At 49.7% G+C, this 20,655-nt stretch overlaps 8 protein-coding genes across 8 annotated transcripts; 4 read left to right on the top strand and 4 right to left on the bottom strand.

Moving 5' to 3' along the window:
* The first annotated feature begins 2,386 nt into the window (after nt 1-2,386).
* On the top strand, nt 2,387-2,838 carry EI90DRAFT_2657974 (uncharacterized protein). The gene has a single exon (XM_039053413.1). The coding sequence runs from the start codon at nt 2,489-2,491 to the stop codon at nt 2,771-2,773; it is 285 nt and encodes a 94-aa protein (XP_038919967.1). The 5' UTR covers nt 2,387-2,488; the 3' UTR covers nt 2,774-2,838.
* A 178-nt stretch (nt 2,839-3,016) lies between these two features.
* Nucleotides 3,017-5,999, bottom strand: EI90DRAFT_3043165 (Six-hairpin glycosidase-like protein). The gene is made up of 11 exons (XM_039059236.1): nt 5,416-5,999; nt 5,292-5,313; nt 5,017-5,049; nt 4,869-4,963; nt 4,536-4,689; nt 4,443-4,447; nt 3,916-4,097; nt 3,676-3,815; nt 3,436-3,591; nt 3,365-3,412; nt 3,017-3,341 (listed from the first exon to the last, which is right to left on the bottom strand). Exons 1-11 carry the CDS (start codon nt 5,550-5,552, stop codon nt 3,135-3,137), a joined length of 1,179 nt encoding a protein of 392 aa, XP_038919966.1. The 5' UTR covers nt 5,553-5,999; the 3' UTR covers nt 3,017-3,134.
* Nucleotides 6,000-6,755: 756 nt separating this feature from the next.
* EI90DRAFT_3013700 (uncharacterized protein) lies at nt 6,756-9,206 on the bottom strand (the record flags this gene model as incomplete). Its single annotated transcript, XM_039056687.1, has 2 exons — nt 6,756-8,825; nt 8,892-9,206. 2 exons carry the CDS (start codon nt 9,204-9,206, stop codon nt 6,756-6,758), a joined length of 2,385 nt encoding a protein of 794 aa, XP_038919965.1.
* A 1,290-nt stretch (nt 9,207-10,496) lies between these two features.
* On the top strand, nt 10,497-11,186 carry EI90DRAFT_3043162 (uncharacterized protein). Its single transcript, XM_039059235.1, has one exon. The coding sequence runs from the start codon at nt 10,662-10,664 to the stop codon at nt 10,914-10,916; it is 255 nt and encodes an 84-aa protein (XP_038919964.1). The 5' UTR covers nt 10,497-10,661; the 3' UTR covers nt 10,917-11,186.
* A 745-nt stretch (nt 11,187-11,931) lies between these two features.
* On the bottom strand, nt 11,932-14,637 carry EI90DRAFT_3118935 (uncharacterized protein; the record flags this gene model as incomplete). Its single annotated transcript, XM_039063156.1, has 10 exons — nt 11,932-11,994; nt 12,055-12,309; nt 12,370-12,393; nt 12,459-12,520; nt 12,580-12,990; nt 13,054-13,604; nt 13,695-13,866; nt 13,920-14,274; nt 14,357-14,544; nt 14,607-14,637. 10 exons carry the CDS (start codon nt 14,635-14,637, stop codon nt 11,932-11,934), a joined length of 2,112 nt encoding a protein of 703 aa, XP_038919963.1.
* On the top strand, nt 14,626-16,225 carry EI90DRAFT_3043153 (uncharacterized protein; the record flags this gene model as incomplete). Its single annotated transcript, XM_039059234.1, has 4 exons — nt 14,626-14,628; nt 15,464-15,538; nt 15,595-15,790; nt 15,906-16,225. 4 exons carry the CDS (start codon nt 14,626-14,628, stop codon nt 16,076-16,078), a joined length of 447 nt encoding a protein of 148 aa, XP_038919962.1. The 3' UTR covers nt 16,079-16,225.
* On the bottom strand, nt 15,837-17,455 carry EI90DRAFT_2657739 (uncharacterized protein). Its single transcript, XM_039053412.1, has 5 exons — nt 16,981-17,455; nt 16,611-16,913; nt 16,395-16,558; nt 16,192-16,337; nt 15,837-16,128 (listed from the first exon to the last, which is right to left on the bottom strand). The coding sequence occupies exons 1-4, from the start codon at nt 17,233-17,235 to the stop codon at nt 16,298-16,300; spliced, it is 762 nt and encodes a 253-aa protein (XP_038919961.1). The 5' UTR covers nt 17,236-17,455; the 3' UTR covers nt 15,837-16,128; nt 16,192-16,297.
* EI90DRAFT_3043149 (uncharacterized protein) lies at nt 17,201-19,067 on the top strand. Its single transcript, XM_039059233.1, has 7 exons — nt 17,201-17,588; nt 17,630-17,751; nt 17,784-18,183; nt 18,242-18,269; nt 18,330-18,442; nt 18,463-18,476; nt 18,535-19,067. Exons 1-7 carry the CDS (start codon nt 17,489-17,491, stop codon nt 18,934-18,936), a joined length of 1,179 nt encoding a protein of 392 aa, XP_038919960.1. The 5' UTR covers nt 17,201-17,488; the 3' UTR covers nt 18,937-19,067.
* The last annotated feature ends 1,588 nt before the right edge of the window (nt 19,068-20,655 follow it).

Here is a 20,655-nt window from a genome sequence, read left to right as displayed (position 1 = left end):
GCTTTGGGCATCGCATCTGAGAAACCTTCGATCGGTTGATGAAGAGGTTAGAGATGCACTGGAGAAATTCACTGGTTCGGGGGTGATGTTGTACAAGGCCTCTTACTGCGATGGATGAAAGTAATGAGTATGATGGGGCTTGTGGGTGATGCGGCCAGAAGTCTAGGAGACATTCTTCCTGGGTAGTTAGTACTTGCGCTGTTTCGCTCGAGAACATGTCACTCACCATCAAATTAGAGAAGTACTAATATCCTGGTCCACGTTGCCCCCGTTTTACACGATGCTTTCCGGATGATTTTAACTTATGCGCCAACCATCGAAGCCAGCGCAGCCCACATCACCCAGTCCATCTTCCCACCAACAGCCAGCTGACGGGGACTTCCCAAGAAGCACCCGATCCAACCGTAACTGTACGCGCGGGATGCGATTCAGAATGGCCTCTCGATATTGCCACTTTAACTGGCCACTCTGATACGGTGACCGCTGTGGTCTTCTCCCCAGATGGATCACTCCTGGCCTCATCATCGGATGACAGTACCATCAAGCTATGGGACCCTCACACTAGAAGCTGTCTCAGAACACTTGGGGCCACTCTAAATCTGAATGGACGAGATCCACAGCCTTCTCTGGAGATGGTCTGCTTCTAGCATCAGCATGCGATGATTACACCATCAGGCTGTGGGACCCTGATAGTGGGAGCAATGTGAGGACCCTTGAGGACCCTTCCCATATGCCGATATATGTGACCTTCTCCTCGGATGGATCGCGTCTGGCATCTGCGTCATCTGATCATACCGTCAGACTGTGGGACCCTCGCACTGGGAACCACCTCAACACACTTAAAGGTCATACCAGTTGGGTGAGATCTGTGACCTTCTCCCCAGATGGAATGATTGTGGCATCAGCATCAGATGATCACACTGCCAGGTTGTGGAACGTTCGCAATGGAAAACATATTAGGACACTTGCAGGCCATTCTTATTGGGTAAGATCCGTGGCCTTCTCTCCGGATGGGTTGCTTCTGGCAACTGGATCAGAAGATTGTACCATCAAGCTGTGGGACCCTCACACAGGAGCCGACCTCAAGACACTTGAGGGCCATTCTGATGCCGTGAGGTGTGTGTCATTCTCCCCAGATGGATCACTCTTGGCATCTGCATCGGAAGATTACACAATCAGCCTATGGGACCATCACAGTGGGAACCACCTCAGGACGCTGAAGGGCCATTCTCATTGCTTGAAATTTGTGCCTTCTCCCCGGATGGATTGGTCATGGCATCAGCATCAGATGATCATACCGTCAAGATGTGGGATCCTCACACTGGGAACCACCCTAAGGCACTCGGAGGTCATTCTGTTTGGTGACATCTGTAGCCTTCTCTCCAAATACATCGCTCCTAGCATCAGCATCAGGTGACTGCACCATTAAGCTTTGGGACCCTCACACTGGGAACCATCTCCAGATACTTGAGGGCCATTCTCATTGGGTGAGATCCGTAGCCTTCTCCCCTGATGGATTACTCCTGGCATCAGCATCATCCGATTGTACCATCAGGCTTTGGGACATTCAGACTAGGACTGCAAAGATACTTGAGGGCCATTCTCATTCAGTGACATCTGTGGCCTTCTCCCTGGATGGACTCCTCGCATCGGCATCATCCGATTGTACCATCAGGCTGTGGGACTCCCGCACAGGAGACCACCTCAGGACCCTCAAGGGCCATTCTGACTGGGTGACATCTGTAGCCTTCTCCCCAGATGGATCGACCCTGGCATCAGAATCAAATGATCATACCATTAGGTTGTGGAACCCTCACACCGGCAGTCCCCTCAAGATACTTGAGGACCATTCTGATTCAATGAAATACGGAGCTTCTAGTATGCATTATGTAGCTTTCCAACAAGGGGTTTCAAAGAGTGCACTACACATAAGGGATGGACAGTGGCTTTGCGTTGACACCGCTTATCTTTTTTCTCTACCGCTTAATCTTTCCACCTGGGTTTCTCAAGGATCTTTAGCAGCTTTTGGATTTACAAACGGTTGCGTTCTCATTCTTGATGTCTCGTCTGCCCTTGCTCAGCTTGGCTGCACATAAGTTATTGTTTTTCCGTCACGATTTGGAAGTTTGGCTTGAAGCGATATTATTACTGCATGTGTGTACCATTGGCATTGGTGCCAATGTGCAACCGAATAAAAGTTCTTCTACGTGGGAATGGGAGATAGCTCCGCACGGAATGCAATAGGACCAGTTGTGCATTTTGTGGATACTGGAGGGGATTGGGTGGGTCGTAAACACCATTTTGGCGGTTAAGAACCCGTTTTAGGCGGTAAAACCGGGTGAATTGGCAAGACTTTAGCGTGGAGCCGTAAGGTTGGGACAAAAATATACAGAGTATACAACTCGATAACGCGTAATATCCCAAAGGAAACAAACAGCCTATAGAGCTTCCTTGATCCTGAATTGCTGGATGAGCATCTGGATCGCAAATGTCACCCTCGTGGATAGCGAACAGTGCCTCGCTTCCGGGGACATTAGTACACACGCGGGTATGGGTGTTGCTTTGTCTCTTCAAGTTCCTGGGTTACAGACTATTGCAAGCCGCCATTGCACAAGGGATAGACGTACCTGCGCGCAGGTTGTGGTGTGAGCAAGGATATTCCCCCAATTTCTTATCGCTGATCTCGCCATACATTGCTACTGCCGCATCTGGAGGGAGACAAGACTTGGTTGTTTATTGCGACAGCGACCCGTACTATAACCACGCATTGTGAAACTAGCTCGCCGAAGTGTAAGGTTGCACTTGTCTCATCTCCAAAGGAACTTCCCTAGATCCTAGGCCCTGCCGACTCGCCACAAGCTCCCCTCGCCCGTTATAACCAACTCGATTTGGAGCAGCGATAGAATCTATAGGGAGGACTGCAAATCTTTCAGGAACCGGAGCGCGCATCAACGGCGAATGGCATGAATTAGTAGTTATGTATCGACCGAGTAAAAGTAGTACACACATCCCATTCAACAGGTGTCCATCATACAAATGTGCTAACGTAGCTCAATTATGCAGTGACATCCCAAATTCTAATGAGGAAATAATCACAAACAACAGGAAAAGACTGCGTACCACAAGCCCTTCAATCAAAACAAAAATCCAGAAGCAATCATCATTCCCACGACAAAGCTCATAGCCGCATAACCAGCGCTCAACTTCCTCATCTCACGCCCTCCACGACTCCTCACAGCAGCCCCCGACTTCGCACCCTCACTCCCCGCCTTAACCCAATCCCCATATGCCGCATTCAACAGCAAAACAAAACTCTCCCCTTCAGGACTCCTACTTCCCAACTGCCTAAAAGTGTCGGATCTACGACGGGGTACAACCACCCTTCCACATCAATATGACCACCTGGTGAGTTCTTCCCGCCTCTGTAGAAAAGACACTCGATCGGAGATGCTCAGCATTCTGCACGTGTCCGTAAGATTTGGAAAGGATGGCGAGGCGGTAGACTGCGGAAGCCATCAGGACTGAGCCAGAGGCTTCTAGAAAGGATGTGTTGTCATCGACGTAGTTTCGGCTGAGGGAAGTCGAGGAATCCTAGATGGGACATAGTGAGTGGCCGAGTAATGTGAAAGGGGAAATAGAACAGGAGGTCAATGAACGGGGCCGTCCGTAACTGACCTGATATGGATAGAATGCATCGAAGATCTCCTCTGCCCAACTGGTCAAATCCTCCCTTTGGCTCTGCATCTCCCCGGAAAACTGCGAGTTTTGAATCGTCGCCAACACACGTACGATACCTGCTGCTGCCCATGCATTACCTATCATCATCACATTCACCAAGATCAGCAGTCAGCGATCGCACTGCATCCCCCCCAAGAAGAAAAAAAAAACATAAGAAAAAACGCATCCCCCACTCACCGGTTGACCAATTCCCCGTATCTATCTCCTCTCCCAACGCAATGTGCTGCCAGAGTCCGCTCGGTCGCTTCAGCACGTCCCTATAGAGCAATATCTGCCTGTACGCCTCCTGAACCAGTGACCTATTATTCGTTACGACGCCGTAGTAGGCAAAGAAGGGTGGGCACATGTATACGAAGTCCCTGTAGAAAACGAGGAAGCGATACGTAAGCGGCATGAAGGAAGGTCATTCGTATCGAAGGTCTTTAAGTCAAAAATCGTTGAATAGTGTCGGATCAGTGTACGGTGTTTGGGATGTGAACGATAATCGGGAGAATGAGACGTCGGCTGGCGCCAACCAGCGCAACAGCAAACCAGGATCTAAACGAAACATGCTAGGAAAACATGGTACTTACGACCAAAGCTGTACCTAATACGCATATCAAGGACAAGGCATTTTCCAAGAGCGACCAGTCGCCGAGTCATTACGTAATATATGTAATAAATGAATTGACGTCATCAAAGTGCTTTCGCCACCAACCACGCACCAACACTACACATCCACGGGCGGAAGGATACCGGCAGGATGTGCAGCGCCGTGGCCGTGGGCGGCATAAGTGAAAGAGGAACACACTACATACCTCGTTCACACGATGTGATATCGCTCCATTTGGTGCCCGAGGCACTTCTGTAAGTAGATATTGAACTTGTTCCCATGCAGCTGAGGCGAAAGTGACGTTCGGAATGCCTGTATCAGCGCCTGTGAGATTTCCCAGTATGACGGCCACCCCCAGACTTGTTACGTTGCATAAGTCGCGAAGTTGGAGTGGGGAAGCGACCAAGGAAACGGGAACCACCATCGAGAAGCAAGAAAGAAACCAAGAGCCACAAAGTTTCCATCAGAGAAGAAATCGCCGTTATCAAACCGATTTCGATAAGAATTCTCAAAGGGGGGGAATTGAAGATCTACGAACCTCGCGGGATCGCCGGCGGAAGTATCTTCAATAATCGCAAGTGATTGATTCCGCTGTCGGAGTGCATTTCGAGCGAAATAAAGAATGGAATTTATCTTGGATTCTGTGAGACCTGAGGATGGTTTGAAGGGCGGCGAGGTTGGAAAACTGAAAGGCGGAGATCGTTTTCGAGGATTGCTTCCTGTGGATGATCGGGTAAAAAATGTGGCGTTTGCATCAAAGTGGAGCGGGTCGGAGCAGGGGAACGCGGTTTCGCGAGTGTGGAGCGGTATTAAGAGTGTGACGCATAAACGTAGCGGGCGCACAGCGCACAGCGCACAGCGCGCAGCGGCAGCAGCGGTGCATCGTCAAGTTGGGCGAGGAAGATATTAGTGTAGGGAGGGTGTCATCCAAGGTGGACAGTATGATGATCAGGCTACGTACCGTTGCAGTACCCATCTCCCAACTAGAACATATACCCAAAATGCCATCAGCAGCCATATGTGCAACATCAGACGCAAAAAATCCAGGGTCCAAACCAAAAATCAGGTAAGCGACGTGGACGTACCTCGTTGTCGAAGACGAGTTCACGTTAGCACGGACCATATCAAGAACGGAACTGTTCAAGCCCTGCGCCATTGCTTCGGAGGACAGCACTAGCGCCGTTACCAGTACCCGCCATGTCGTCATGAAGCTGAAGACCATTTCGTTCTTTGGGCATCAAAAGCACTGGGCAATCCGGCTGATGTGCCTAAGCAACTTGAATTTTGACGACAAAGCTAGACCCAGAAATAACCCAGACGACGTTCTCTTTCAAGTGTTTATGGACCGTCGCCTGATAACGATTGAGGCGCCCTATCTGAGTGACACAGGGATGAACTAGAATGAACAATCAAGACAAAGACAAGACAGAGACAAGACAGAACGCCTGTGGTAGCAGCAGGGACCAAATGTTTGTTAGATAACTAAATCCAAGAAGGAAATCACGCATGGTCGCAAGCGAACGCATGCGATGGATGAACGTTAGTGACATTTATATAGGGCCACTCAATTAATATTGAGTTCTCGCTGAGTTGGGGAATGTCATCCTGTAGATCCGGATACGCAGGGCGGCCTAAAAAAATGAAAATTGCGGAAATGCTCTCAGGCAGGTGACCCTGCATATTGATCGGGTATACAATACACAACCTTTCCGCAATTAAATGCCGACAGTGGGACTCACAATTTCTTCGTGCAATATGTTGTGGTTAGAAAGTTGTCGGAGAGTGCGCATTCCAGACGTGGATTTGACAGGCAATATGATAGAAGACCTAAATCCCCTCGGTAAAGTAACCGCCAATTAATCTAGTGCCAGCAGACAAAATGATTATCCGATGCAGGAAGGTCGTGGAAATCGGATTATCTCCATCCCCTTAGCCTACATTGGAGTTATTGCTATTTTTAAAATTCCAAGCAAACTTCGTAATTCAAAAAATTGAGTTTACACTATTGCTCACCCAATTCTCAACCAATCTCCGCGATTAAACATGCATTGGAAAGCGCCGAAGTAGGGAAATGTAGCCATTAATATCGAGTCTCAACGAGTTAGTGTATTACCCTGTAGACCCGGATACCCAGAGCGGCCGCGCGAGTAAAGCTACCGCGGAAATTTGACATTCCGTCAGGCAGGTGACCCTGCAGCCTCTGTATTTCTGTACTATTTCGCCTTCAGTGAAGGATTACTGCTTATCACGTTCGGTCTCAAGGATGGGTTTCAAGCCGTTGCCGAGGCGAAAGACGTCTATGCTAGGGATACGGTTGCTGTATCCCACACCATTATTCTGTACCTATCTTCTCGTCACTTCTCGTCAATGCATCGACATAGCACATGCACATGCTTCAGAAGATATACACAGCATTCGTTTGAGGCTAGACTTTCCCATGGACCTTTTCCAAGTGGGGATAAATGGTATCGGCATCAAAAAGACCCATACAGACCCAGCAGACGTCCGCTTTGCAGATCGAACAAGTCATATGGTTACAGCCCCCCTTTTTCTGGATAGGGACCCGGCATCGTGAGCACGGTCGCACATCATTCTCCGCTTTCCATCGGGTGAAGACTCGTTCGATTGGGTCGCACAGTTCCTGACGCTCCGCGCAAGTGAGGCCTGCGTGAGCCTCGACGTGGCATGACGTACAAATCTCCGTAAGGCAGCCTTTGCACTGATGCACGGAATTTCCGGGTCCCGGGACGTAAATATGCGCACAATCCGAGGTAGGGCAGAACCTGTATTCTTCCGGGTGTTCTTTGATGTAAGTTTCCATGGCGAGGTCTAAGAGATTCTCCATCACCGAAGAACCGAGGCGAGCTTTGATAATCGAGAGCCGGATTGGCACGCCGCATTCTTCGGCCAAGCACGTAAATGGGAAGGACGCGCTTTGAAACATGTGGTCCAGGCATCGGCCACAGTATTCATGACCACATGAGAGGGTCAAACCACCAGTCACACTACCCAAGCAGATGGGACATTTAACACCCCCGACAACCCACGACCGCACTGATTCCGCGAGGCCTCGAACAAAGTCCTCCACCCATTTAAAATCGGTGTCTGATTTCAAAGACACAGACAGCGTGAACTTTTTGATATTGACCTTGGCGCTTTCTTGTCCATATCGTTCGCGAAGGGTTTCTAGTCCGCACCTCATAATCACTCCAAATTTGGATCGATTGAGTTTGAATGAGCGCCGACTGTTCCGCATTTTGTTGACCCGGGAGAGAATACGTTTACGCACTTCCTGTCCAGTCGAGTCGTCTGGAGCAAATAGCAAGATATGCTGCTTGATAGGATCACAGCGAGCATACACGCCTTTGGACTGAGCTATGTCGCCGATAATGATTCGCCCTTTCTGAGTAAGCAGCTCCTCGTCCCAAACATTGTTGTCTTCGTCGAAGATAATTTCCCCGCGAAAAAGCCGCTCTATCTTCAATTTGAGTTGTCCCAAGGAGCGAGCGTCCGGCGCCGTTACACGAAGAGTGGCCTTTGTGGACTTCTCATCCACGAACTTGCGGAAGTCAAACTCTGTCCCAGAGTGTTCGGCCTCTATTGAAGTGAGTCTCGGTTCAATAGCGAGGAATTGTTCTCGCTTGAGACTAAACTTGACGGAGGGGGTACGTGACAGCCAAAGAGGGCTGTTGTTCAAGAAATCGAACTTCTTGCCATGAAGTGTCTCCACCGCTTTTTCGGCTTGATCTGCGACCGCGTAAACGGCAGTAGCCTTCAATTTAGGATCCGATGGCAGTGTTGGGACATGATTAACAGACTCCAGGGTCCCCGGCCCTCCCACCTCGAGCGCCTCAGACAACCTGGCGAACGAAGCCAAATGCAAGAATGGGGGTTGTTGGATCGTCACGTCGTCACACTTGATTAACTTGATTATCTCGGGCTTCGTGACATCCTCAATCAAGTTGGTGATGACTACGCTGAATAATGCTCTTTGGTTTGGTTTGGGGACCTGGAACTTGGTTGAAATCATTTTCCCCCTAATAGGAGATCCATCGAACTTCTCCGCGGCGAGTTGCGCTTGCCTTCGGTTGCTGAAGTACGCGAACGCTGTCGCGGTCGGCTCATCCCACGTCACTTGGAGAAGCTTGTCTCGCAAGACCCCTTCACCAGACTCACGGCGTGGCGCAAGTCGAGCTGTGATCACATGGCCGTGGAACGACTTTTTATCAACCGCCGCAACAGCGGAAGACGCCAAGCTTGGGGTTTCGAACTCTACACGCGCCATAGGACGGAGCGCCTTCAGCATCAAGGAAATTTTGTGTTCGCCAATAGGACGGAGTATCTTCTGAAGAGCAGCCTCCTCGACGTCCTCAGGAAGATTACTGATGATAACACAGGTCGACTCAAGGTCCAGGGAAACCTTGGTAACGCGAAGACCGCTGGTCAATGTTGCTGTGCATCCTAGCATAGTTCTCGTAGTAGTGTCATCCATGTCCTTCGCAGAGGAGGAATAAGCGCCCAGGCTCACGAACACTTGTATGAGACATCCTGGAAAACTTACCTCTCTCGTCTCCCTCTGATCAACCGAGTGTAAGAATGTACATTTGGAGTTTGTGCAGTTCCCTCGCTGGTAGTATATGCAAGGTTTGCGCCCACCAGGCCCAGCAGGGGCGGGAGGGGCGGAATGTGAGAAGTTGCATTTGGAATTCTTGCAATCCCCATGCTGATAGAAGGAACAAGGTGTGCGGGCTCCCGCAGGATTGGAGGGACTAGGACTGCGACGCGTTTCAGGACCTGGTGGGTGCAAGAACGCGCAGTTGGCGCCTTTGGAGCAGCTCCCCCTTGCAAAGTACGCGCAGGCCTTAGAAGCGGACATGGGTTGAATCTTGAAAGAGGGAAACCTGATAAACTACGATATTTAATGTAGTGCACACCGGGCATGCCCAACGGAAATTCTAATTGTCATCTGAGCAGCCGCTCGGGAAACTTCAGCCGCTCATGCACAACTGGGAGTGGCTCTATATGATTAGCACAGGTAACTAGCAGGTGCTATGACCTTTTAAGTTCGATTCGCCTTATAAGAAAGGAGTGGCATCCATGAGCAGCAACCCTTCCCAGCATTTAAGGTAAGCCATGCGATAAGAGAATGAGGGGGCCCTTTGAGTAACGCAGACCAAAATAACGAGGAGGGCCCCAGACTCGGACCCAGTCGTTCCAAATAAACAAGCATAAACAGAACGGCTGGGTACGAGCCTGAGGAGGCCCCAAAAGTGATGTCTAACTCACGATAAAGCCTACTGGAGTCTGCTCGATGGGGTGGGTTGGGAATGGTGTACGCTGACATGTTAGCCGAGCACGAGGAAGGACATTCGACATGATTCGAGGCTGTCCAATACATTGCAATCAGGCACAGTGAGCGTTTAAACTTGGCTCTCAGTAGTCGTGGAGCGGCCAAGGCTGTGGTGTCGGCGCTATACACTCCTACACGTTGTTCACTTCCTGCTAGTCATGAGTTACGGTCCATTGGGGGCGTTACTGAGTTATGACAATACCAAGGCGGAGTAATGCCACCGGTGGCCAGGGCCGAAGGTTGCCTGGTGCCAAGGCAAGGTGCCAAGGCAAGGTGCCCGGGCCGCACACACTTGCTTTGGGAGCTCCCTTTATGTTGCCATTCGTCGTTTGTTTTCACGCTTTGACCGCGCTTGCTCTCGGTTTCGCTTCAGTGGCGTAGAGCCTGTACATACGGATGGGACTTGCTCTGGCAGCCGATACCTTTACTAATGCAAGTATCGCGTTGCGCAGTTACAACCCATCGGAGGCTAGAAGAGGGATAGCTACCACAGACTTAGAATAACTAGACTGCTGTGTGCGTTCAGCTACGCGTGTCAAAGTTCATGACCGATTTTTACGTCACTATCGTTCACAAAATTTGCGTATTGATGAATCGAGTCACCCTACGTAATCCTGAACCAGAATCAGCATCTCCTTCCATCTTCTTGGAGTTTTCGGGACTCACCCTTGTGCTGGCAGTGCTTATGTATTGTTTGTGTGTCATAGAGGGTGGGGTCCTGCCTGGGCATGTGTGTGTGTTGTTGTTGTTTATTCTGGATATTTGATCTGCAGACTGTAGACTTCTGGATATTTAACGTGCACGTGGAGGCTGCCCGATTAGGGCGCCAAGATCAAAAATTATGTACAAAGTAATGCGGGTTCGGAATCTAGGGATTCCTGGGTTGGGTGATACGTGTGCCGGCTCCGAGAATTGTTGGCCAGACGCATAGAGCGTGCCTCTTGATGCTTTGGAATGTCATCTCAGTAGCTGACTCCCCTGATGCACGAAAGAGGCGGCAGAATACAATTGCAGCACGCCACAGCCGGCAACGAAAAGTTGGAGTACGTCCGCACTTTAGAAGGTCAGGTAGCGGATCTGGAAAAGGAACGCGATGATTTCAAAGCTAGGTGTGACAAGGCAGAGGAGAAAATCCAGTGGTTGAAGGAAATGCTGATGGACGGACGAGGTGCTGGCCGCAGTACCTCTAGCTTCATCTCCCTTCACCCCTCGCCACACAGTGGTCCCACATCTTAGAGGTACTCACATCCTTGGCATTCCTCATTTTACATCTCATTCATTCAATATTTCACCCACAATTACTTGTACCCTGTCTCTAAAAGTCCTGCTTTCATATCTACTGGGCTCTGTCTTGTCCTTGGATTGTCCATTTTCTTGGATTCATTCTTGACGTTTCATAACATAATATCTAAGTGCTGTATATTTTCTTTTGTATACTGTGCTTTCCCCTCTCATTCTTACAACAAGGACTAATATCCGCACTATTAGCCTTACCCATGTGTTGAATAGTCATTGCTCCAGAAAGTTTTGGTTACTGATTCAAGGCCACGATCAAAGGCATGCGTGCACATTACTACTATGAGGCACCACATCCACTCATGCAAGTTGTATGGTACGCGGCTCCTGCATGGGCGTCTAATGGATTTACCTCCTTTCGTTACACATACGTGGTGCGACATTCCAAAAAATCAAGAGGCGCACAGTAATGCGTCCGGCCAACACCTTTACAGGAGCCGCTACACCCCCGCCGCGATACTCCAACATTTTCGCTGATGGTTCGGACGGGGAGGCAAAACGCTGGGGGCGAGAAGGTAAGAAAATAGAAGGTGGTTGAAAAAGGCGGCCCAGAAAGTTGAGAAAGGGCTGACTTAACGTGTGAGTGCCATCTACGCTGTTATCCATTGAAGCAGGGAGAACCTCTTAAACCCATAACCAGCGAATCACATTGGGCGCTGGGGGAGCTTCTAGACCACGGCGTGGTGAGTTCTCGTTCCTAGAGGTCCTGCCTGGGCAGTGCTTGCAAGTGGGAATCGGCTATGTGGGCCCGAGGTCGATTGTGAAAACTTTTTGGTTGTTTATGAACATCAAGCCAAACATCCACATCCGCTGGCTATGTACATTCACTCGGGAGTTCACGGCCCTTGGCGGAGGCGCTGACACTGTGGAACCAGGCCCGACGAACTCAAATTGAGCTAGTATTACCCGACGACAAACAAGGCTATCCGATTGGTAGATGAAATGGTCTCCAATATCAATCACTCATCAGAGCCAGAACGATGTGGGAAACGCGAAGTTGGCGTAAATCCGTGTAAGTCTGAAGAAAACCAACGAATCAATTTCGTACCCACGGGAAGAAAGCCCAAGGTTGACTTACCTGACCACAGCCAACAAACAAAATAGGCTGTCCCGTCACGTATGTCATCGATAATGCAGCACCAACTTTGTCATCGACCGTATCCCACTTCGTAACAAGCATTCCATCAATTCCATGACCTTTTCCTGCCCCCGACGAAGCTGCAGAGTAGTTCTTCAAAGCGCTATCAAATTTCTGGAGCTGATCGACTGCTTCGTTGCCTACGAGGGCTTCGCCAACAAAAATAACTTTGTCCGGATTATTGGTTGAGACGAGCTAATCAAGCGGAGGCAAGGTAAGTTTGAAGTTACGAGCTAGCGCTTCCTGCATTCAGACCTTTGCTAAAGCCTTCATCAGGGGCTTTCGGGGGAAGGAAAAACACTAGTTAGTGGACGGTGCACATATACGATAGAATGCAAATTCACCTCGTTATCCTGCATACGCCCGGCTGTATCGATGAGCACCACATCAAACCCTCGTCCCGTAGCTGATATAACATGTCATGCTCAGCGAAATCATCCGAAGCGAGTCACCGTGTGGACTCACCATATGTAATAGCTTCCTTCGCAATCCCCGCCGCATCCTTTCCATACCCTTTCTCATAAAGTTCAATTGTTCCCTTCTCCCTATCCTCATCCCTAACAAGTAGCCCCAAATTCCTCACATGGACTCTGAGCTGTTCAACCGCCCCACTTCTAAATGTATCGCATGCAGCGATCAATACTTTTAACTGATTCTGTAATAACCAGAAGCAAACTTTGGAGAGATTGGTTGATTTCCCGACGCCATTGACACCCACGAAGGCCATTATGTACGGTGTGCGCTGCATGGCGGCGGAGGATGTAGAGGATGTGCCAAGTTTGGTGCGGATGGCGAGGAGAAGATCTGTTGAGGTTTTTGGCGTTAGGATTCGGGTGATGGCATCCGAGAGCGCCTTTCGAACTTCGGCCTTGACGCCTGTTCGAATTACCCGATAGCATCCAATCGCAGAGTATACGACTATAAACCAAGTAAACTCACCGCGGAATCCACTCACTCGCGTACCCACAAGACTCTCCCCAATCCCTTCACAAATTTTGGTCGCTATTTCCTGTGCCACATTTTTCTGCATCAAATGGTCCTTCATCCCTGCTAGTACAGGGTCAAGGTCTTCCTTCGTCAACACTTTCGAGCCCCCCGTAATCCTCGAGAACAAAGCGCTAAATCGAGAGGTTATGGTCGCAGCCGATGTCTCACCAGTGCTAGAGTCACGATTCAGTTGTTCTCGACCGAAGGATGTTCCGCTGAGAGCACGAGTAATCAGGTCGTCCTCTTCGTCTTCATCGTCTTCAATCCCTCCACCAACATTCCCTCCAAAATCAAGATCCTTCACCTCATAGAAACCATCTTGTCCTATTGTCCCACGAGAACTCTCGTCCACAAGAGCGGAGAGGTCCGCCGGAGCAGCCTTAGCAATATCACCAGGCTTATCGGAGCTATAGTCGAGGTTAAGATCCCCACTTGTTGATTCAATAGGACCAAAGGTATCATCCCAAGTTCGTGCCGCTTTTTGGGGACTTTCTTCTTGGGAGCTGAAGTGGCGTCCGAACTGAGTGGGAATTACACGGTTAGCCGGAGTCTAATTTGACAGAATTGGGAAAAGGGCTAAAGAAGATGCGTACTCGGTGGTATTCGGGCTGTCTTTGTTTGTGGTGACAGCTTTATTGCCCTTGGCGCCTCGTCGACGACCACCACGTACTGGTGCGTTCGAGCCCTTCAAACGACTCTTCAACACTTCAACATTCTTCGATATATCCTCCGCATCATGGCGGGGCTCTGTCTCCTTTGACGGTGCTAAAAACGGGCGATTGAGGAAGCCGCGAGAAGGTACAACGAAGGTGGCGCACTGGTAGCAGCATCATCTGGGGAAGATGGGGGGCTTGGCTGTGTCAATGTAGCCTTTGGAACGCTCCTCAGCCTGGATTTACGGTCCTGGGCAACTTTATCCTCGATACGCTTGAGCACCTTGTCAAACGTTTTATCCCACCCTGCGAAGATTTTCGAAAAGTTCCAGGTGGAGGTGGCAGGATCGATGGTAATGCCTTTAGATAGCGTGATATCCCGGGCCACTAAAGAGATTGATCCGTGCAATGAAGCGACAAAGGTCACAAGGAATGGCTCGTAAAGACTCAGGAAGACGGTCTTTAGCGCCGCCAGAAGGTCCTCGGCATAGGTCAATTGGAGAATTCTTTGATATGTAACCTGGATCGGGATGACAACGTTTATTGCACTAGCTCAAAATCCCATAGGGGATAGGGTGTTACCAGCAATGAAAGCGACATACCACGAAAATGAGCTCCAAGTCATTAACGAATGACCACTTAATGGCGTAACCGTCCTTCTCATAGCTATCGTCGGTCGTACGACCCTCAATGAGTGCTTCGCGAACAAGACTGTTAATGGGCGATGATGCAGAGGTACTAATGCTTGCAGCAGCAGGTGTGAAAGACCGAGACCAGAGTACGATGCCTCCTGTGTGCATACGTCATCGACCACATCAACCATTATCGTTATTGGCCAGTTTTGTCACTTACCTTTGTGAAAAATCGAACAATGGTCAAGCATTCTGGTCAGTTATCCAAATATGTTGCTCCGAAGCTGTACGGGTGATGTAGTTAGGTTTACTAATCCCAATGACGGAAGCAAATCCAGGAACGGTAGCTCTGGGCGCTTCCGTCCAAATTTAGTCCGAGGTTCCATTGCTGTGGGTTATCTATCCTGCACTATCAGTTTGTCCACCAGGTCCGCGGAATACTTTGTGGGCCGATCTGCCTCGTTTCAACAGCGCTGCTGGCCGCTGTTCTCAGCGCTTATTTCGGGGAACCTTTCACGCCACTCACACACACTACTGACACATGTACGAATCTACGGGCGGCTTTCTGACTTGCTTGTTGTACTATTCAAACGGGGAATGGATTAACCCGAACAAGTGCAACTGCTGCCATCAGGTGCAGCCCCAATTCCAAGCAGTAGCTACCAGCTACGACTTTTGTAATTCCATACAGTCCATTGAAGCAGTCCATGCGTATTGCACGCACCGCTCAAAAAGCCCAGATACTTGGGCCGACATTAATAAACATGAATCGGACCACCCCTAGCCCCATCTTCTGCGCTTAACCCCTGTTCCTGGCACTTATCAGTCTTCATCTCACTTCCACTCTCGATAGCGTAAAGTGCTCATATTCTTCTCTTCGGTGGCGATAACGGCGGTCTCACACCCGCCATGATTACGAAGTTTAGGCGCTCTACACCCAGCCTTGTGCTGCGATCGTCCTGAATCAAGGATTCCGCCAAAGAGTTCAATCAGAGCTCGAACTTCTGGCAAGGAAGATAAATCCCATGGTAGCATTCTCAAAAAGGCCATCATCTACGTTCCTCAGCGCTTCTCCAGTCTTCTGCAAACGGTGGTTCTCATATCCGCCACCAAACTTCAAACAGATTAACCAGGGTCTGCCCCCACTTTTCGGTATGTCCCCGCTTCTACAGTGTTAGCGACAACGGCATTCGAAATGGTCGTCATAGGTTGCGCCGCGTGCTGTAAGGAAAACAGATGCGCAGTTCTACTGCCTTTGCACCGCATCGTTTTGCTTTAGATGCGGGTCTCGTTGGACGAGCGGAGTAGGGTGTATGGGAAATTCAAGCTGTGACCTACGGAGGGACGTGTCCTCTGAGGATAGCGACGACGAGGCATCCACCGAGGAAGCAGAGACGTCCAGCGGTACGCGGTGTCTATAGCGTGGCACTTTCAGGAGAAATCAATTGTCACTTCCTAGATGCCTCAACGCAGATCATGTAGTGTTTCCTCAAACACCTTCACCTGGTCCTACCCCGAGTCGTAGATACAAGGCCCTTCTGTAGCTATTGCTCACGAAGGTTCAAAACGCGGGAAGCGTTGAAAGCACACATCGAGAACGTCACCTCGCACCCGGTTCGCAAATGTTGTGGGAGGAAGTTTGTGAGCGAGGAAGCATGGGAGGCCCATTCACGCGCCAAACACTGGAACTAGGCCATGTTCATTTCTGTTTGCTCATTGGAGTTGTATTCAATTCCGTATTCCTATCGCGTTGATGTGCATGAGGTAAAGGTGGGCGTGGTCAGGCTGTCAAAGTAGCGACTCACAACCACGACGTCCAAATCACATTATCACGGCGGCAGAACCTTTATGAAAGAAGACCGCGCCAGATTCCGTCAGACGGTATTGCAGGACGAATGCTTTGGTGCCTGGTTACCGCTGCTTCGAGCCGCATTCAAAGCGCCCAGAGGACCTAGACGCCACACGATCTTTGATGTTGAGAGTAGGAATCAGATTGAGAACCACAAACGGAATCTGACCCAAACGGACCTCGCCAGAGACCGCGCCGCTGCGTCCACTAGCAAACGGCACCACATCCATGATGGAATGGGAAATTTTCAACAGATAGATTAATATGGGGGAGGGGGAATCCGGGGATATCGTGTGGTGTAGAACAATCACAGAAACGTCATGCTATAAATCGGTTAAGTGTGATGGAAATGAAGATCGCATTTAGATGACTTGCTTTTCTGCACAAGGCAATCACAGCTCTATATAATCTCAGTATGTCTACTTGATTTATCCCTATCCATTCCAATGTGGACATATCGTCCAACAAAAGGATGGGTGGTCTGCCTCCAGCCACACCCAAAGTCACCAAATCATTGATAGATTCCGTGATTCTCGAGTAGATTTGTTTTAAGGGCCCAGACGAACGGGAAGATCCATTGCCACTAGCTCCGTCAATATTGAACTCTGTGGCAACGATCGAAGCGCCATCGATGAAAGTAAATTTCTTCGAGTCAATATACGTTTGAATATTTTTCAGCTAGACAAATCCAGGGGGGCTACATGTCAGGGCCATACTCAGTCCCACCCACGGCTCCCTTGCTCACAGAACGAGACGTGATCGCGGACCAGTGGTGCAAGTCATTCGAAGTCGATACAAGTATGCAAGCAACACCCTCATTCAAAGAAGACACTATAGTATGACAGAGAAGAAATTCTGCAGGAGAGCCTAGCTGATCGGTGATGAGAATGGCTGCTCCTCGGGGCGCGTCCAGGTGAGATGGTAAATTCGGCATGCTTCCGCATGCTTCGGTGGCTATGTCAGGCGTTACGCAACCATGATGACATTGGTGCAACAGCATCACAGCTCTTCCAGTCACCACACCCACACCCCATTCCAAACACGCCTGATCCTTGCGGACGACCCGATGGCCGGCGTGTTAGATACATCTGCGTAGAGACGCTAGACATTATACCCCAGTAATCCAACAACGAAACATTTCTGGTGCCTCCCACCCATAACTTTAGAGGCCGGTCACCTGCCTACCTCCCACTTCTCGCACAGAAAGTCTCCTTACTTCCACTTTCACACCTCAAGCTTTCCCCTCAGCACCCATGCTTACTGCGCTATCTCGTTCTCGGGACGTCATTCCTTCTACTGTAGAGCACAGCGTCAGAAGGGAATACCCAGTATCTCGTCGCAGATGCTCCTGCTGTGGACATGCGCTAGGGCCCACATATTCCATAAGTGTTTAGACTGCGAGGACTATCAACTATGCCCTAATTGCGTGGCCCTTCAGTCATGGGAGAGCAGTCCCAGTGGGCACAGAGATACTCATTCCCTGATCCAACTGACGGAAATCTTGGATGTGCGAGTCGTTCGAACCAACGACACAGAAATGATAGCGAGGGAGATATTCGCGCTATGCGGGGAGCCATTCACCACTACGTCGACTGCAATAATTGCCATCGTCCCATTAGGGGCGTGAGGTACAAGTGCATCCAATGCGGGAATCTTGATCTTTGCCCCTCGTGCATTTCTCGTCAAGGGGAGATCGACGAACCTTCCCATACCTTCGTAACGTTCGTTCAGAGGGGTAAACTAATCTACCGACCAACTATACCCATCACAAACTATCGAATCGAATCTTCTTCTGCTTTGCCTTTGCAAGACGCGCCGCTACTCGGCAGAGTACCAAACACCACAGGGAATTCGCCAGTGACAAGTGAACGTACCCGCGAAGGAGTTTGCGGTGATTGCGGCGTCGTTCTCAATACCCCAGATTTATCTGTCTTAACTGCCCCAGTTCGTACCACTTGATTCTATAATAACCGAGATATTAAATTTCTTTGCCGGTCACTTTTCAGACTTTCAGCTGTGCCCGGCATGCGTGGGGTGAGTCAGAAAGGTTTTTGAGAATGGCATGACGCGAACCACATAACGTGTGCTTCTTAGCCGAGTTACGGAAAGACACCCAGGTCATTCCTTCATCCGTTGTTCAAATTCCAGCGACGTCATTGTGGGACCGATCCCTACTGCACCCGTGATCCATCGGAACAACTGTGTTCGTTGCCATGACCCATAATAGGATCTATGTACCGCGTGAGCTTCGACTCCTATTATTATTTAGCGCCGCGTTAACAACCACTCACGTATCCAGTGTTTACATCCTGCATGCGAGTCCACTACCTTGTGCGAACAATGCGAAAGCTTACCCAACGAGGTCGGGGTACATCCTCTTTCCCATCCGCTAGTGAAGTTTAGACAGGATCACTCACAGGACGAGAGGCGGCGGGAGGTTTGGGACAAGATCTTCGATTTCTCACGTTCACTTCGCAACTGTACGAGCGGTTTAGAGGAATCGACTTCGCTCAATGTGCATTACGTTCCAAACGAGTGTCCTATTTGCTACGAAGATATGACGGGCCGGATGACAACAGGGGCACCCTGTGGCCATCTTCTATGCAGGGATTGTAGAGCCTTGATTTTGAGGTTCGCCAGAGAAGAAGGCCGACGGGCGAGTTGCCATTTTTGCCGTTCCTACTACGAAAGCGACGTATAATACCATCAATCACTCTCTTGTAGTTATTTCAGTATTACACTAATCTACGTGATGACATCAATAGAATTTGGCGAGGAGGGACACGTCATTGAGGCCTCCGAAGGCTCCATTGGTTCTATTGAAGGAATGAGTTTGTTGATGCTAGCCTCTGGTCCTCGCTTAAGCTCCAGCTCGCCACAGAAGAGGAGATTCCCGTATCTGCAGGATCGAAAATCCATTATCTGCTGGCAACAGGAGAAGGTTCTGCGGAACTACCGTAAATCTCCAAGTACTGAAGGTTGAGTAATACAATATATTTTAAATGCAACAAGGCGGGTACAGTACAGCGGGGAGGGTATCAATCGTAGTACAACGGCAGAGGGTTTGGTGTCTGAAATCGACATTCGAGGTCCGTGTGAGAGTATGACACGATTGCATACACACTCACCTTGAACTTAAAGGAAGGGACATGATTTGGGTGTTGCACATGGCACGAATCCAGCCGCAGGGACGAAGTTATACCAGCGATCGCAACCTAAACTACTTCATTCCCTCTCGACATGGTTGGAGATGGACCAGGACATGAGTAATGGGCCAACCCAAACAGGTGAAGTAAGCGTCATCATCCAACGAGAGTGTGCGCCAACCAGTGCCCGTGCTCTTTATATACACACAAGCCATTAATTTGAGAACGCTCTGTATTAACGAAATTCGCGCTCGTAGTTCGCGAAGAAAAGAGAGAAGTGGCAGAGCGCCAAGAAAAAAAACCAAGTATAAACTGTGGCACTCAGGATTCCCCTGTAGTCCCCTACCAAGGTACTAACTGAGCGGTGCTCGGCTTAACTTCGCAGACCAGACGGGATGCGGTGCTTTCCGAGCCTTATGGCCACAGATGGTCGTATCTGCATTCCCACCTCTGATGAATATCTATACTACTCGGGGCAGACAAAGATAGCACATGGAAAAGCATTCGAGAGTGAGGCTTGAGCGGGTAGACGCCACGGATGTGAGGCAAGTGAACGCATTCGGAATATGGTCACTGAGCGAGAATTGCTTCCGACGCGATGTCAGCACGACGTCAAGCCGTCAAAGTTCGCTCTGAAGCTAGCGAATGAGGCCAGAAGCGAGGCGAGACGACCAATTAGAGAGCTTCGATCGTAGCTCGCCCCAGCTTTCAGTGTATGTAGACGCAAGCGGCTAAGTAGCTAAGTATAGAAACGTCTTATAAGGTGAACCCTGCACGAAGGAGAAGGGGCGTCGAGCATCAAAAGCAATGGACACAAACTGTTCGCAAACGTTAATGAAGGCCGGGAATGAACCGGGGATGGCAATCATCACTTTGCAGATCAAATCGTGACTGACTAACCTACATACCCTCCGAGACATGTGGATCACGTAATCACTTTGTGGGGTGTGAACTTGACGATCAATTTGTCAGATAATACTGATCCGACAACACGTGCGTCCTCCGCAGTGGACTATATAATCAACAAGAAATGCCCGTTTGTTTTGATCTCCCAACCCACACTTGAACCTCTACGAAGCTGAACACATACCATCGCTACAATGATTTCTGTGAGTGCGGTTTCCGTCCTCGGATGCGGCTCAAGTCCTGAAGTTGCATCCCATTAGACTCCTGTTAATAACCATGGCGGTTGTGGCAACAGCAGCTGCGGCTGTGGTGACTCGTAATGCACACTCTTCGTTCAACGTATGGCTTGGTGCTGATCCCTGATTTCA

This window comes from Cantharellus anzutake (assembly GCF_015039405.1).
Source record: "Cantharellus anzutake strain C23 chromosome Unknown EI90scaffold_9, whole genome shotgun sequence".
Classification (NCBI taxonomy): Eukaryota; Fungi; Basidiomycota; class Agaricomycetes; order Cantharellales; family Hydnaceae; genus Cantharellus; species Cantharellus anzutake.
The sequence above is the reverse complement of the archived record's forward strand: the minus strand, read 5'-3'. Positions and strand labels throughout refer to the sequence as shown.